General features: G+C 45.3%; 1 protein-coding gene across 17 annotated transcripts in view; it reads left to right on the forward strand.

The window, feature by feature from the left end:
• The window catches only part of EVL (Enah/Vasp-like), a 117557-nt gene extending 104588 nt beyond the window's left edge, over positions 1-12969 (forward strand). For 6 of the 17 annotated variants that reach the window (XM_015865521.2, XM_085550560.1, XM_015865517.2 and 3 more), the window contains exons 6-14: positions 3085-3314; positions 3928-4049; positions 5438-5498; positions 7057-7123; positions 8420-8486; positions 8591-8653; positions 10822-10888; positions 11264-11321; positions 12346-12969. In XM_015865521.2, coding sequence (XP_015721007.1) covers positions 3085-3314; positions 3928-4049; positions 5438-5498; positions 7057-7123; positions 8420-8486; positions 8591-8653; positions 10822-10888; positions 11264-11321; positions 12346-12383 — 773 coding nt within the window. In that variant the 3' untranslated portion in view covers positions 12384-12969. The remainder of the gene's footprint in view (positions 1-3084; positions 3315-3927; positions 4050-5437; positions 5499-7056; positions 7124-8419; positions 8487-8590; positions 8654-10821; positions 10889-11263; positions 11322-12345) is intronic. The other 11 variants (XM_085550563.1, XM_015865518.2, XM_085550566.1 and 8 more) reach the window with 3 other exon arrangements.
• Positions 12970-15659: the final 2690 nt, after the last annotated feature.

A 15659-nucleotide genomic window follows, 5' to 3' on the forward strand; every position in this document is an offset into this window, starting at 1 on the left:
ACAGCCAAAATCCCACCTGGGCACTTGCAGGGCATGTGATATGGCCCCTGGGGAGTTCTGGCCATCTCCTCCTGGCTGCAGAGCAGCAACTTCTGTGTTCAGAATGTCCCTTGCTGCTTCCCTGGTGCAACCAAGGCAGGTTCCCATGGGCAAACTGGCATTGGAGCACCCAGCTCATTCCAAACCATGGGCTGATTTTTCAAACAGCCCCAGTTCTACTGAGGGCTGGAAGCTCCTTTAGCTTAGCAGATGCCTATACCATCTCCTCTTGGATTTGTTTGAGCTTTTGTTTGCATTTATTTTGTGGTCCTTTTTCCACTATGTTGCTTTGCCTTGGTTTCATTCCTCACTGCATACCCATCTTTTTCTTTTTTCATTTGTCTTCCCTGTTCCTTTAGTCTCCCCTTTGCAGATTAACATGTGCTCTCCCCCCTCCCAGCACCAGCCTCCTTGCCCTGCCTCTGGTGCTTCCTCTTTGCCACCACACCATGCCAGTGCCCTCCCTGCCCCGCTGCCTGGTAAATCCTCTCAGCAACACCTGTGGAGAGACAGAGAGCCCTTGCAGCTCCTGCACAGACACTCAGCCTCTGAGCTGCTAACAACCCGAAGTTCCTCTCCTCCATCCTGCCCAGCCCACACAACTGTCCTACCACAGGTCAGGAGGGCCTCACTGCCCCCACCACCTTATCATCCTTCTTCCCACTTTCTGTTTGCTTCTTGCCAGCCCCTCAGGCACTCCTCTCTCAGTGGTTCTCAGCCTCCTGCAGCCTCCATCACAAACCCATCCCTGGGGCAGAGGGCTGATGGCCTGCAGCCGCACAGTCCCACCCTCTTGCCTGTGATTGCTGCCCCATGCAACAGCATCAGGGGACCCACAGACAAAGTAGGGCAGGAAACCTTGCCCAACATGCCCTTGGATGGCCATCCTGAACCTGTGGGCTCCTCTAGGAGCCGAAGGAGAAGCGTGGTGGGGGTCTTCTTGCAGCGCCTAGGGGCTGCACCTGCCTCCCAGCTGCCAGCAATTGCCAGCCGTCCTGGCTCCTGTGGCCAAGCCCCCTCCCTGTCCTCTCCGCCCCATCATCTCCCACAGCACTGCTATCAGCCTATGTCACACTGTCTTCCATTGCCTCCCCCTTACGCTGCTGGGCCTGAGGTGACTATGCCCAGGAGGACCCTTCCTTACATGACTTCATCAGCCATTTCCCACTTGCGTAAGTACTGATTTTGAACAAGTTGTGACCTTTAAAAAGCTGTAGCTTTGAGCTGTATAAAAAGCTGCATTCACACTGCCCATGACTGCTAGAGAAGGACCCAAGGCCTGGGACTCCTGCTGCTGTGTGTAACATCTGAAACCAGGGTGGAAAAGCGTGGAATGCACCCAGGACTGCTGAGAACCTCCCAAGCTAGAAGTGAGACAAAAATAAGTGCAAGGGCCCTATAGCTGAGTTGTTGCAATGCATGCTCTTAGAGTATTAGCCCAGGAGGAGAGTTGTATCATCTGGCAGAGCCTGATTGCATTTGTCAGTCACAAAGCCTGTATGTATTCAGCTGGTCCAGACCTAGCAGATGGGCTCTTGTAAGCTAGAGGCCAGGACTGCAGTAGACTTCTTGTCTATGTGGCAATCAGAGAGGATGTGATTTTTATTATTTTACTTGAGTGATATTTCTGTTACCATCAAAAATGCAACACAGATTTTGTTAGAGCTGCGCAGAATCTTCTGCACTTATAGAATTCCTTTACTTCTAGAAACTGTTTTCCCACTGCGAGCTGCCTTAATAGTTGAGGGCCGACTTTTTTCAATGCAGGCAGATCAAGAGCTTGGGTCTGCACTTTGCATATGGTCTCAATTCATAGTGCTTGTCTGAGGCCAGCTGAGTTAGAGCAGCTACACGTAATGCCTATTTGCAATTCAGATCTCAATTTTTGTGTCTTGGATCCATTCCTGTCAGGAACCACATATAATGTTTCAATAATATGTCTAGAAAAGACAGAAAACTGAGATGTTTCCATTCACTTTCTGCTAAAAATATTACTACAGCCACTGGAGGCTCAGCCCATCAGCTCATATAAGTCCTTGAAATCCACTTAGTTCAATAATGTTATTTTAAACTTGCATCAGTCCATTATTTTGACTCAGTTCAGTTTTTGCCTCAGGCCTCTAATTAGGTGGGTGTCGTTTTGCAATTACAATTAACTGTACCCACGATGAATTACTATTATGTTTGTGAACCAAAGAGGGCTTGAAATGTTTAATGCATTTCTAATAGCAGCTACGGTTCATTTCAAGAATGAAATTGGGAGCATAAAATAACACAGAACTAACCACAGAAATAAGACAGTGCTATAAAAAAAACCTAGATAAGAAGAAAACCAGACTGCTAGTGTTAATTTTTAAACATTCCTCAGTTAAAATCCTTCTGCCTTTCAAAGTAGCACTTACTGAACAATCAAACCTGTGATTATATATCAAGATCAGCCTCTTCTGGGAGCATGATGTAGGGAAATAACCTCCTGATAGCGTACATATTTGGCATACCCATTACAGGCAAAGCACTGTGCTGGGATTAACCACCTTGGTCACCCCGTGCAGTCAGCGAGGGCTTCACTGAACTGAGGTGGGGTGGGACCGAACTCCTCGCTGTTATTCTGCATTTGGTTGGCTGAGACCATATGATGAAACACACACATGCTATAAAACAGAAGGGGTCATTATGAGCAGATGAAAGATGCCGCTTAGGGAGGGTTGTCCATGCTTTGATTTCAGCATAGAATAAGATACTAACTGAAAGGAGGACAGTTTGTTGTTAGAGACAGGGTCTTGGAGAAGAACACAATTATACTGATTGACCATTGATGCATCAACCATTTAGGAGAGCATTGGTGCATCCCCCAATCAGGACACAGACAGAGCTGTCTGGCCATTGATGCATCCACTATTTCCCACTCTTCTGCTTGTGTGTGGCACTTCCTTGCATTGGCTAATCTTGCTATTGGGACGCAGCCCTGGGACAGGGAATGTGGCGTGGTGTGCGAGCTGGAGGAGATGGCTCTTGGTGTATAACTCATATTTCTCTGCCTTTCAGGCCCAGCTCTCCCACCCGGCCATCCCAGCGGTGCTTCAGTGATCCCTGCTTCGTCCGGTGGCCCCCCACCTCCGCCACCCCCCCCAGTCCCTCCGCCCCCCATGGGAGTCGCTCCCCCACCACCACCCCCACTGCCAGCCGGCGCCGGCCAAGGTGCTGCCAGTGAAGATGGGTCGGTGTCAGGGCTCGCAGCAGCTCTGGCTGGTGCCAAACTGAGGAGAGTTCAGCGGGTAAGGAGGCAGCTGGGGGCTGCCAGTTGGGCTCTTTTATACGGTGGGGTAGTAAGGCCTGGCTTAGCACAGGGTTCTGCAGAGCCAATGAAGCATGCCTCAGCTGGATGGGCTTTTGAATGAGAGTCCATGGAGAGGATAAAGCTGAGCAGCTGGATCTGGTAGAGCAGGTAGGAAGTTTGGTAGAATTACTGCTCTTCAGAAAATAGTGGTTGGGAAATGGCTGCAGCTTTTCGCATTGCCAGGATTTCGTTGATTCTGCAAAGTCTATACTTGTATTACCTGCCACAGTAAACCGCTGTTTACAGGCATTGCAAGAACTCAAAATTACCAGCATAAACTATTGATGCCTCACATAAATAAACGTTTACTTAGGCAGGGGTTGTGTAACCTAAATGTAATTACAAAGAAACAGCACTGTGGGATTTATTCATCCACATATATTGCTTGTCACAGACTGCTACTGAGTTTATTGAGTTCTACTTACATCTTCTTTCAACCCCAGAGCACTTCTAGCCTCTGGTTGTGATCACTGCTAGGAAAACTGATTATTAGGGGTATGACTGTAAATGAAGTTATTTTCATTAATCTCAATGTTGATTTCTGTCTTAAGCCAGAAGATGGTTCAGGAGGGTCCAGCCCCAGCGGGGTCTCTAAGAGCGATGCCAATCGAACAAGTAGTGGAGGAGGCAGCGGAGGACTAATGGAGGAAATGAATAAATTACTGGCAAAAAGGTTTGTACTGAGATTTCAAGTAAACCCTAGCATAAGCTCTGCAGCAGACTGTGTATGGGACAAGGTGCTCTCCTTTAGGTTTATCAGTGGGTCACTTTGGTGCCTCTTGCAGTTTGATGAGTCCTGCACAGGCTCTAGTCACCAGCATCTTCTCTGGCGCTTGGTATGAAGGTGGAGGTGTTGCAGCAGTGGTGCCTGGTGTTGCCGTACAGTTGTGTTGCTATAGCAAAGCCTTCAGAGTGGAAAGCTTCAAAGATGGTGGCAAATGCATCCTCTGTGATTCTGCCACTTACCAAATCTATTCCAAAGTTATTGTTTTCAGGAAGAGTAAACTAGGAGGGAAACTTTTTTTTTGCAGCACAGTCAGGATATTGGGTACAAAACCATAAACAGAATAACAAGACAATATCTTGGCAGGTGACTTATTATTGATTCTCAGAGTATATAAGACAGTCGAGCCAATTTATTCTGCAACAAGACAACTTGTAATGATATATCAAGCTACCAGACATTCAAAGGCACTCTATTTCTATTTAGGTCAGACATCAAGAGAAAGATTTGCACACAGGGGGTGCTGACACACTGGAACAGTTTGCCCAGGGAGGTTGTGGATGCCCCATCCCTGGAGGCATTCATGGCCAGGCTGGATGTGGCTCTGGGCAGCCTGGTCTGCTGGTTGGCGGCCCTGCATATGGCGGGGGGGTCGAAATTTGATGACCATTGTGGTCCTTTTCAACCCAGGCCATTCTATGATTCTAAGATTCAATTATTTTTGCTTTCTCTTTTTCCCTTCCTTCCATCAGTGATATTCTGTAAGACTGTAATTCACAGGTTCCTAGTGACAGATGTTTTGGTTTTAGCTCTAAGGATATTTTCTTTTTTTACATATGAGTAGTGAAACAGGCAGATGAGTAGGATAACAGTGCACAGTGCACAAAGAAGAAGTAGGATAACAATGCGTGGTGTGCAAAGAAGGATTAGGATAAACACGGTTCCCAGTACAGAGGGTCTGATTCCAACTTTTCTCCATGTCTTAATCATTTCAGAAGAAATTCTGAACATGAATTCTGGACATAATCTTTTGAAAAGCATTAAATAAATACACAAAGCTGGAAAAACAGTTACCAAACTCTGCATTCCTCTATTGAATATAGCTTGAAAATATTGCCCCTATGAGTCATATTGCTAAGGTTTGGTTGCGTCACCTCCATCTCAAGTCCTGCACAACCAAATGTATTTGGTCACTGTCAAGCTCCGTAAGGTAAACTTAGTAAATAATAATTCTCAGCAAAGCTTGAATCAGCCTTCCCATGTGGAGGTTGGTGCCTTGCACAGGAGATGTGATGCTGTAGGGCTGACTCTGTCCTGTCTCATATTCCTTTGCAAAGGAGGAAAGCAGCGTCGCAGTCAGACAAGCCAGGTGACAAAAAAGAAGAGGAAAGCCAAAATGTAAGTGAAGGATTCCTCATGGTTGTGCTCTTGCAAATATGTTGATATGCTGCCTTGTAAAGTCCTGTTCTCATTCCTGGTGTGCATCAGGAACTGACAAGCAATGCTGGCCCAGTAATGCATACTCAATCAAAACTAAATGCTTCTACCTTTCCTGGGAAGCGCACTAGAGACAAGAATTACCTTCCCATTCATGGATGAGATGTTGTCTAAACAAGATCAATTGGTGATTTTTCATGGTCTGCTCCAAGTGTTTCAGGGGGTAGTAGATTTTTGCCCCTAATAAAGAAGCAATGAACCCTTCTGGCAAGTTATCTTGAGACAAGGGCTCTATAACATATTTTAAATTTGCAGCTTCAGCTGAGCTGGAGTGAATCATTAACTGTGGGGACTAATCCTTCATGCAAACAAGAATCAGCTCGCTGCAAGTCCCAGAGTGTGTATAAAACACACCTCTGGGAGGGAAGGAGAAACAGTGCATTGTCCACTAGACAATTCAAATGTTGAAATGTATTCATAATACTCACACTATAATGAAACTTAGGGTTCAGTCTGCATTAACCAGTCTGTCTGTAAGGTGTCCACAACTGTGGCGCTGTAGTTTTGAGTTCAACATACAGATTAAATGACTTTTTACATGCTGAACTGCTAAGGCATGAGAGATCTCTCCAGGTTTAAGAGGCCAAGATTAATATCATGACCCTTCTTATGGTTTGCTGCTCATAGAGCATCCCTGTTGCTGGCCTGTACCCTTACAAAGGCCCTCTGCGTGTTCATAAAGCATCTCATGTGCCTGTGTGCCCAGCACCGGTTAGCTTCCAACTGTTCAACCTCTGCTGTCCTTCTGCCTTTGGTTCTCTCTCCTTGAAGCTCTGCAGGACTCTGTGTCCCCTGCCAAACATCCTGATAGTGCCAAGTTATTAAGAAGGATGTTTCAATCTGTTTAGTGTGCATCTTGAGCACACAGTATGATGAGGTTCTCCTCTGTCAGACTTGGTGCAATTCTGTTTTTACCATACACAGTTAATGCTTTGCCTGAGTGTATTCTGAGGGCTGCTAAATAATGTTGTCATAAAAAATATGGGTTTAATGTTTTATGATCTGTCAGCCATAAATCACCAAAAACAGTATAAATCTGTGATACAGAGTGTAGCATTCTGGTTAGGAGAAGCACTGAGTGATGTCATTATGTCAGTACCTGGGCCACTATCACCAATACCAGTATCTGTCCTGAATTGAAAGGCTGAGATGTGACATAGTGTTATTGCAGGTGCCTCAGTTTCCATAGTACAGAGCATTTCTACATTGATGTGTGGATGTTTTATATTTAGATTTCACCAGCCAGCACTCTTCAGTGGTTACTCAGCCTGCTTTGGTATACGGAAACAAGAGTGATTCAGTGGAATCATGGCAAAGTGACCTTGATAGCAGTGCCTGTCAGATGTGCCATAAGAGAACCTGTTTTTGTACCACCTGTACTGTGACTGGTCTCTGGAGCAGAAGAGGACTCTGTGTTTCATCTCCAGAATTAAGTAAAGCTCTGTTTTTCTCTTCCTAGGATGATGCTAGCACCTCTCCTTCAACCAGTACACGAGGACCCACCCAGCAGCAGCAAAATTCATCAGGTATTAAAACTGAACTACGGGCTGTTTAGTTACCGCCTTCATCTCGTGTTCTGCATCACCTTGGGACTCTTGATTCATTGCCATCTGTCAGAGCATGGTAGCAGTAGCTAACAGAAAATTTCCCCAGTAATGATCTTTTCAAAAGCTGTAATTGGCAGGAAATGGTAACTTTATGCACTTCTCAGCCTAGGAGCAAAGGTTCAATTACAGGGGTCCAGACATAAAACTGAGGATCTGCATCTTCACTATTGTGCCACCATAGAGGCACATACCTCTATTACTTCACTTGTAGTAGTGTAGCTGATTTGGTCTGTACAGTTGGGGTTTGGATCTCAAACTGTTATCCATCCTTAACCTAGTCACTTGTTGCAGTAGGCCTGACCTTGGGAGTTAGTATGTGAAATTAAGTTGTCCCTAAAATATGTTTTTCCTTTGGTAATTTGAAATAATTACATCACAGTAGATAAGCTTCAAGCTTTGCATTACCAAATCATCCTTGCATCAGCCTTGGCTTTCATACATGCTAAAAGAAATCTCTCCCAAGGGAATGAGTATTTAACCATTCCAGCTTCCTTTTGGAACAAAGCCACTATTAGCTTGTTTTGCAAGGGAAGTTGAAGAGGTTAGTAAAAGGGTGCACACATGTAAATGAGGAACAGTATCTAGGGACCTCCTGGGAGTGCCCATAATTCCTCTAGAGAGTTTTTTGGGACCTCACAGAGCAACAAACTCTTGTGTATAAGGTTGTGTGCCACTCAGGTCTCTGAAAGAGCACACTTTATGTTGGACTATTTGCATAGGAAGAGGCTGGGATAACAGTAGGCATGAGAGATCTGTAGTGTAATTTGGAGAACATTCTGTTAGCTTGCAATGGACGCAGCATTAAATAAATTCTCTCTAGAAATGTCAGTTGTCGGGGGGAGATCTCACTGCCTTGTTTTCACACACATCCATTTTTTTCTGCCAGCTATGCAGACAAGAAACATAAGCAACACTTAACTTGTATTTCTTGATATCAGTGATTTCTTCTTTTCTTTGTACTGTTCCAATTCCACGTCTCTTTAGTATCATGTAAGCGTCTGGTCCTCCATTCAAGTGATCCCTAAGCAGATTTTTTGCCAGTGCTTTCTCTGCGATGTAAGCAAATACACTCATTCAGCACTTTTGGTTTCCTGGATCTTTCTAAGTTGCTCATCCCCACTGAATGAAAGCAGCTGTATAAAACAATCCATTTCAGGACTTTTTATTATTAGAGAAAAAAATAACAGGCAGTGAATTTTCATCTTTGTTTTCCAGACTCTGGGAAGAAGCCATGGGAAAGGAGCAATTCTGTCGAAAAGCCCGTATCTTCATTACTGTCTAGGTGAGTGCTATAGGTTGTCCCTGCAGCTGGCTGGCAGTTGGGATGGTCGCGCTGTCCCCGTGGCACTTGCACAACTCATGTCTCGTTTCATTCCATTGCTGTAGAAATCCATCCATGGTGAAGAGCTGTGAAGCTAAGAGCCCCACACAATCCCACGTGTCTTCTAGGTACTGGCTAACAGACCACCTTCTTACCTGTCTTGACTTGTCCTTTGGCAAATCCCAGTGCTCAGCGCTGATGTTTGTTTTCTGTGTTTACTCATTCTGTTCTATCTGCTCTGTCTGTCCCTGCACAAAGTTGAAATGGTGTGATGGTAGCATGTGTTGTGTCAAAGACTTGTTCCATGGAAACAGCCCCTGTCAGGTGGGCACAGGAATTAATCACACTTCAGGAAGCGCTTAAAGTATTTGTGGGCTTGTCAGTGTGCTGTGCCAAAGCGGGTGGGAGGTTTTGGAGCGCTGCTTTACAGCTGGTTCAGGATGTCTCTGCCAGTAGGGGAAGGTTTAACTGTCCAACTTCAGCAGAAATCCAAAATCAAAGACAGAAATGATCTGAAGAACCTCCAACTTGGAAAAGTTATTCCTCTGCAACTGCAGTGGGTGCATGAGAAAGGAGTGAAAAGCTTGATACAATAACTTCATATCATTGGGCCATGGAAAGCCCCAGGCACCAGACAGGGCATTCAGAAATACGTGGAGAAAGCCAAGAACACTGAAGCAGGAATCCAGCAGCCCCATAAGTGAAAACAGCCAGACGGTGTATGATGACCCAAATTGTTACCCATGGAGATGGAGACTGAGGTTTGATATTGGGCAGTGAAAGAGAATCGTCTTCCAGCTAACCCACCTCATGTTCCTGCAGTACCAAGCACTGAGATGGCTGGATAAATCAAATGACTTGCATATAGTTATCTTTTACTGGAAAGCAATGCTCCTTGTTTTGCACTGTTACTTGTACCACAGTGCTGAAAGTGCAGTAAGAAAATTGTCAATGGCAACTGTCTGCACTTACTTATTCCTGTGCTACAGATGCCAGAATGTGCCCTGTCCAAAAATTAAAGTGTGCTTCAGTCTTCCTAGGGTGAAATGCAGTCTCCTGCTTTCCTAAAATCAGTGGGACACTGCTGTGTGAGTTTCCATTGGATATAGGAAAGACCATTTCTTCTCCTTGCAGAAGGGAACGGAAACATGGGCTATTTAAAGCAGCCATCAAGTTTGTGCCAACTCTCTTCTACAAAGTCATTCTACCTCAGAAGGAGTTGAGTGGGGGAAAATCCATTGGCAGCTTAATGCCTGAGTAATGCTCAGTGTTTGCTGCTTGTCTAACTTCTGCAGGGGGAGTGGGGCACTGTGCAGAAGCTCCCAGCAATGCCCAGTTTCCTTCCCAATCAGTTTGATGGCGTTTGTATCTGTCTTCAATCTCAACTTCATTTGGAAATTGTAGCAAAATGTGAAGGTTTTCCCGAGAAAGAGATGGGAGACCAAACACACACACAGAGGCAATGGGATCTCAGCCAGCCCTCAGCTTAGGCCCAGAAATGATGGCAAAGTTATTTGAAACTTCTTCTATGAATTATTTAGCATGATTCATTTCTGATGTTTTAGAATGGTTGTGACAGCAAGTCAGACAGCTTCTGCTTTTTTATGTTTACTTCATTGCCATCGGCAGAGTTCAGCTTGTGAACTAATACAATCCAGGCAGGCTGATAACACCCAAATGTTTCAGGCCTTAAGGGCAGGTTTTGTTTGCTTCTGGGTCAAGATGAAGTGCCTTTGCTGTGCAGCGTTATCACAAAGCTCTGCTTGTGTCACACCTTTCCAAGGAAAGGATTATTGGGTTATTATTTGGTTTGCCTTGTGCTAACTTGTGTTTTACTATTATTTTAACAGCCTGTTAAGTATTATTAAAGCCTAGATAGCCAAGACAGGGTGGTTGTACAAAAAATGGATTCAGGAAGATAGAAAACCAGACATCTATCTTGCAAATTGCCACTACTGTAATGAAGTATATTAGGTCACCCCAGTATGCGGTAGTTTAAAGCCATCGAGGACCACAACCCCAAAAAAAGCCTGAATTAGGTTTCAGAACAGTTTTACCCATGTTCTCTGCTCTGCTGAAGCCTGAGAGCATCCTCTCCTTGGGGGTGAGGCTGGGCAGGAGCAGCCTCCTTGAGGATGCAGCCCAGCAGCACATGGAACGTCCCTAGTCCAGCTCTCCCATACGAGTGTTACTGGTCTGGCACTGGCTGCACCCGTGCCTTTGTGGGGGGATGGCTCAGCACGCACTGCAGGCATCTGATGGGCCGGCATTTTGTTCTCTTCTTCCCTTTATCAAGGATGAAGCCAGTGAGCAGCAGCAATGATGTGGCTATGGATGCCTTAGATTTTGATCGGATGAAACAGGTGAGTTGAAAGGTCTTTTCACACTTGGAGTTGACGAGCTACCCATTTTCCCCCATGCATGCGCTGTACAAGCAAAACAGCTGTTCAGTCTTCTGGTTTCCTCTACAGCTAGGTGCTTAGAGAAGGGATAGCTGGTGAGCAGCAAGAGAGCACGATCTCACTGCTAGTTGAGCAAGATGTCTGTACGAAACGTGCAAATAAATGCCCCAACCTCTGCTGCACCCTTGGCCTGAGAGTGCAGCCATAGCTGCAAGCAGCAATAGGCTCTGAGCAGCCCTGGAGGTGGGGAACCCACCACAACCATGTTAAACTTGAGTTTTCTTCCACCAGTCAGAAGGAAATGCTGAGCAGCTGACTTGTGTTTTGTCTCATCAGGAAATATTGGAGGAAGTTGTAAGAGAGTTACACAAAGTGAAAGAGGAGATAATTGATGGTAAGAAAGAGGAAAATCATTATTTTTCTCACTTCTATGACTAATTTCCTGTAGATAAGACAATAGGCACTACAGGGAGTTCCCTGGTGTTTTCAGACTTGTCTGGGTCTGAAGAAAAACGTTCTGCCTTAACTGAGCTTTGGTCATAACTCTATATTCACATCCTTTATTTTTATGCTGTTGACACACGTTTTCACCCCAACCTGTGAAAGATTCACTGGCCTGTGCCACTCACAGGGGGAGGTGGGAGAAAGGGCCGGCCCATAGCCCATGGCACATCAGTTTATCACAACCAAGGAGTGTGAAATTGCTTACAACTGGTCTGGCACAGGAGGGGACAAGTGTACCAAACTGGAAACCCTTCCTGAGCCTCCTCTGGAGGATGCTTGTGCTCAAAAAACTACTTCAAGTTAACTCAATCTGAATAGCCACGTATTTTTCTAACTCAGTGAAATGAAAGATTTCAGCAGTTTTTTTTTTTATAAATTGCTTTGTATTTTCTGACAAAATATGTTTTTCAAGGCCAACATAAGACAGCATAATGCTGCTATTACTGACATGTGCAGCAAAGTACCTATTTATTTGACACCTGCCTTAGGGTGTGCAAAGATCCACGTCCACACCCTGCATTTCCCAACTTAGCTTCATACGAAAGGGGAAAAAGAGGAGACTGTCAAACAGCTAAAAGCCATGCCCGCTGCCCTTCCCCCAGCACCACGTGCTCATAACAGCTGGGCAGCTGGCAGCTGAGGACACCCTTGCCCGTTCGCTATGTTCCCAGCAGCTTGGCCCTCAGAGACTCCCCAGTTCATTCCAGTGCAAAATAAGACATTCACATGAATCGCAGATGCCACTTAAACCACTACTGCAGTTTGCAAGCAAACAGCTGACTGCTCACCCTTACTCATCCCTTTACCCTCCACTCATCCCTTTACCGGCGTGTACTTCCTGCAAGCTCTGTACTTAGCGTTTTCTATGTGCGGGGTAGAATGTTCTGCGCTAACTTTTTGGTTTGGTTTTCTAGCCATACGGCAGGAGTTGAGTAGGATCAGTACAACATGATTGCAAAGCATTTGGACGGTACTTAAGAATGCTAGGAAGATTGAATCATTTCCGAGTGTACCCAAGGTCACGCAAGATGGTGAGAGAGGACACCGGCACTGTCTTTGTTCTTATACCCTTTTTATTAGCAGACTCAGCACACTTTGAAGCTTGCTGCTGCCTTGGATTTGCTTCATTTTAAAAGTCTTAATCTAAAGAATATTAAATTTTAAATTTCTGGATTTTTTAGATTTCATCTGACACTGCACATTGGATTTGTCAGCCTTTTTTGTATTTTGTATTTGCTTATTTAAATGTATTATCTTTCTTTTTAGTAGTAGATAAGAACACACGTGAACCATTTGCTTTTGATAGATGACTTCAAAGTAATTTTATTAGTAGTCTGCAATGTAAATGAAGATCCTTTGCCAACAGAAACGTATTGTGGCATCACCAGAAGGAAAGAGACATGTTAGTTGTCAGCCAACAAGTTCTTTGTCTCAGAGTTATCACAATATTAAAAAAAAAAAAAAAAAAGAAAAAGAAAAATGGTACGTCTGCATCACAGTATCTGTGTTCATATTGGTAATAAACTGTTTATTGTCCACATGGCCCTGCCTTTGTTTATATGGTCGGCCCCTTCAGCTTCTCCACCTTAATGTCACCTGGGTATGGTTCCTCGCTGGCTTGGGGAGGGCGATGATGAAGACTCACCTGGAGAGTGCTGAGCTGAGGGGAGAATGGTGGCTTATGGCTGCCTCAGGCCGCCACTAACTGTCCTGTCTGTCTCCTCAGTACAAACAAAATCCACCCATCCCACCACTTGTGCCTTTATGGGCTTTTGGGAGGAGAGCGAGTCATTCAGAACAAAGCTGCTGAATGGCCACAGCAAAGCAGAAATCCCACGTGCAGTGCTGCTGAACCAGAGGCTTGAACTAGAGCCTTATGGGAGTCACTTGTTAATATTTCATGTTTCCATCTGTTAACTCTGTGCAGGCTTTGGTGAGCTTTATTGTGTGGAAACTGAGGTCTCAGAAATGAGTACAGGATGCTGCATCAGCGCCGCTGAGCACTTCATCACACACTCCCTCTTACCTGTTGGGTCACATGTTCTTTTCTTTGCTACCATTCTTTCCACCAGTTCAATCTTGAGAATTTCTGCTCGACTTGGTTTGGTGGGATTTACAAGGCAGCAGCCATCATACAATCTCCTTGGCAGCTTTATGGAAAAGGCACAAAGTGATGGGAGTTCAGCTGTGGAAATCAGCATTTCCAGAGCCCTCCTTCTTGCTTTGGGCCTTCCTGATGGCATCATGTTGTAAACCAGGTCCTGGGGGGCTGTTGCAGAGCCCTGTGGACCATGGTCATTCTCTCAGCACTCAGGCAGGGACCTGGAGGCTGCTGTGGGGCCCTGTTGGAGCAGGGCTTGGGCCAGGGCTCCCTTCTTGCCCAATTCCATGATCCTGCATGACTGCCTTCAAGCAGCAGGATGCCCAGGAAGGCAGGGGTGTGGCGGGCTTGCTGGTTACTTATAAACTTTTATCTACTTTGGCTGGGAGAGTTTGAGGTTGTCCTTCAGCAATCTTCAAAGCCACCCCATCTGTCTTCTAGAATACAGTTCCCCCCCCCCCCCCCCAGTTACACTGTAAACTAAATACTAGATAAAAGAGGGAAATTTAAACTTAATTGAAGGGCAATCTCCAGTCCAAGCCTGACATCTGCTAGCTGTTTAGTGCTGGCTTCCCACCTGGCTAGAGAAAGATGGCGGGATAAGATGTTTATTTAGGAACTAAAGCAGAAAGGCATGGATGTGAAACACAACACTATGGTTCCAGGACCAGGAGAAAGAGCCTTTCTGGTAGGAATAACACAGCCAAACATCAGTGAAGTTTATTATGGTCTGCTGTATAAATACGATACAATAGCTCATGTGTTTCTTAATTATGAAACCGTTTCATGGAACAATTAAGATTGCAAAAGACCTCTAAAATTGTTTAGTCCAACCATCAACCCACCCCCACAGCGCCCACCAACCATACACCTCAATGCCGTACTTCCATACTTCTTGCAGGGACAGTGACCACCTCCCAGTCACCCACCTCACAGGGCAACCTGTGCCAATGCAGTACCACTCTTTCTGAGAAGAAACTTTACCTAATACTCAACTGGAACCTTTCCTGGTGCAACTTAAGGCCTTTACCTCTTGTCCTGTAGCATTTGATGGCGTACCTGACAACAGCAAGCGCTTTTCTAAACTGCTGCCTCACAGATAGTCACAACCATTCTGTGAAAGTCTCTGTTAACCTTTCTTATGCTTGACAAAGTTGGGCCCCAGCTCAATCTGTGTTTTACTTTGGAGCGTGGCACTGCACCTACAGTCAGCACAGCCCTATGGTAACACCAACAACCTACTGTAAATGACCTTTTCTTAACCTCCTTTGCAGGCCTCCTGTGATTAAGACAATTAACTGAAGTTTGCACAGGGCCATTTAATGGGATCAGAGTCCCAAGGTGCACAGGATGAACAGGGAGGCTTGGCTGGTAGTGACACCTGATCCCATCTCCAGGTGCTTACTCAGCACTATAAATCCACCCCAGATTGCTGAAGTTCTGAGTGCACCTGTCAGGTTCTAAGGGCAGAGAACAGCTGTGATCAGCCCCATCAGGAGACCAGTGACGCTCTTAACTGGTGTTTTGCTGCTTGAGAGCACAGCAGGTACCAAGACTTCCAACATCTTCAAATCCCTCTGCAGAACAGGCGGACTGTGACAAAGCAGAGTAGGAACACAGCTACTATGCAGGTGAGAAACAGCCAACAGCTTTTGTTACCCTCAGTTTATAGTGTAGCTTCTATGTCACACTTGGCTATTAATAGGCACAAGACTGTGTAGGTTAATGCTATTGTGGAGCAGCTAAGGGAGTTAGAGAAGAGTCAGTTTCCACAGAAGAGTAATGCAATGGTCAGAATGATCTTTAATATTGTTCTTATGTTTGCTTACTAAATTGGCTGAGGGTTGTGAAACAGCTTGCTAAGGACACTGGAAGCTCAATATCTGATCATGAAGTGCCAGAAGGACTGAGACAAACTACTGCCACAAGGTCATACCAGTATGACTCACTGGATGCAGTGCTGTAGGAGGCAGGAACAAAGCTGTATTTACTGGGGAGACTGGGCATCCCAGGCCCAGTAATGGTCTTTGAGAGACCAACATAAAGGAAATTATTATTCCACATTCATAATGTATATGGATTTCTAGAAGAAAACAAAGCCAAAACCACTAGAGGGATTAAACTGTC

This window comes from Coturnix japonica, chromosome 5, assembly GCF_054131305.1.
Source record: "Coturnix japonica strain WE chromosome 5, WE-NBRP24, whole genome shotgun sequence".
Classification (NCBI taxonomy): Eukaryota; Metazoa; Chordata; class Aves; order Galliformes; family Phasianidae; genus Coturnix; species Coturnix japonica.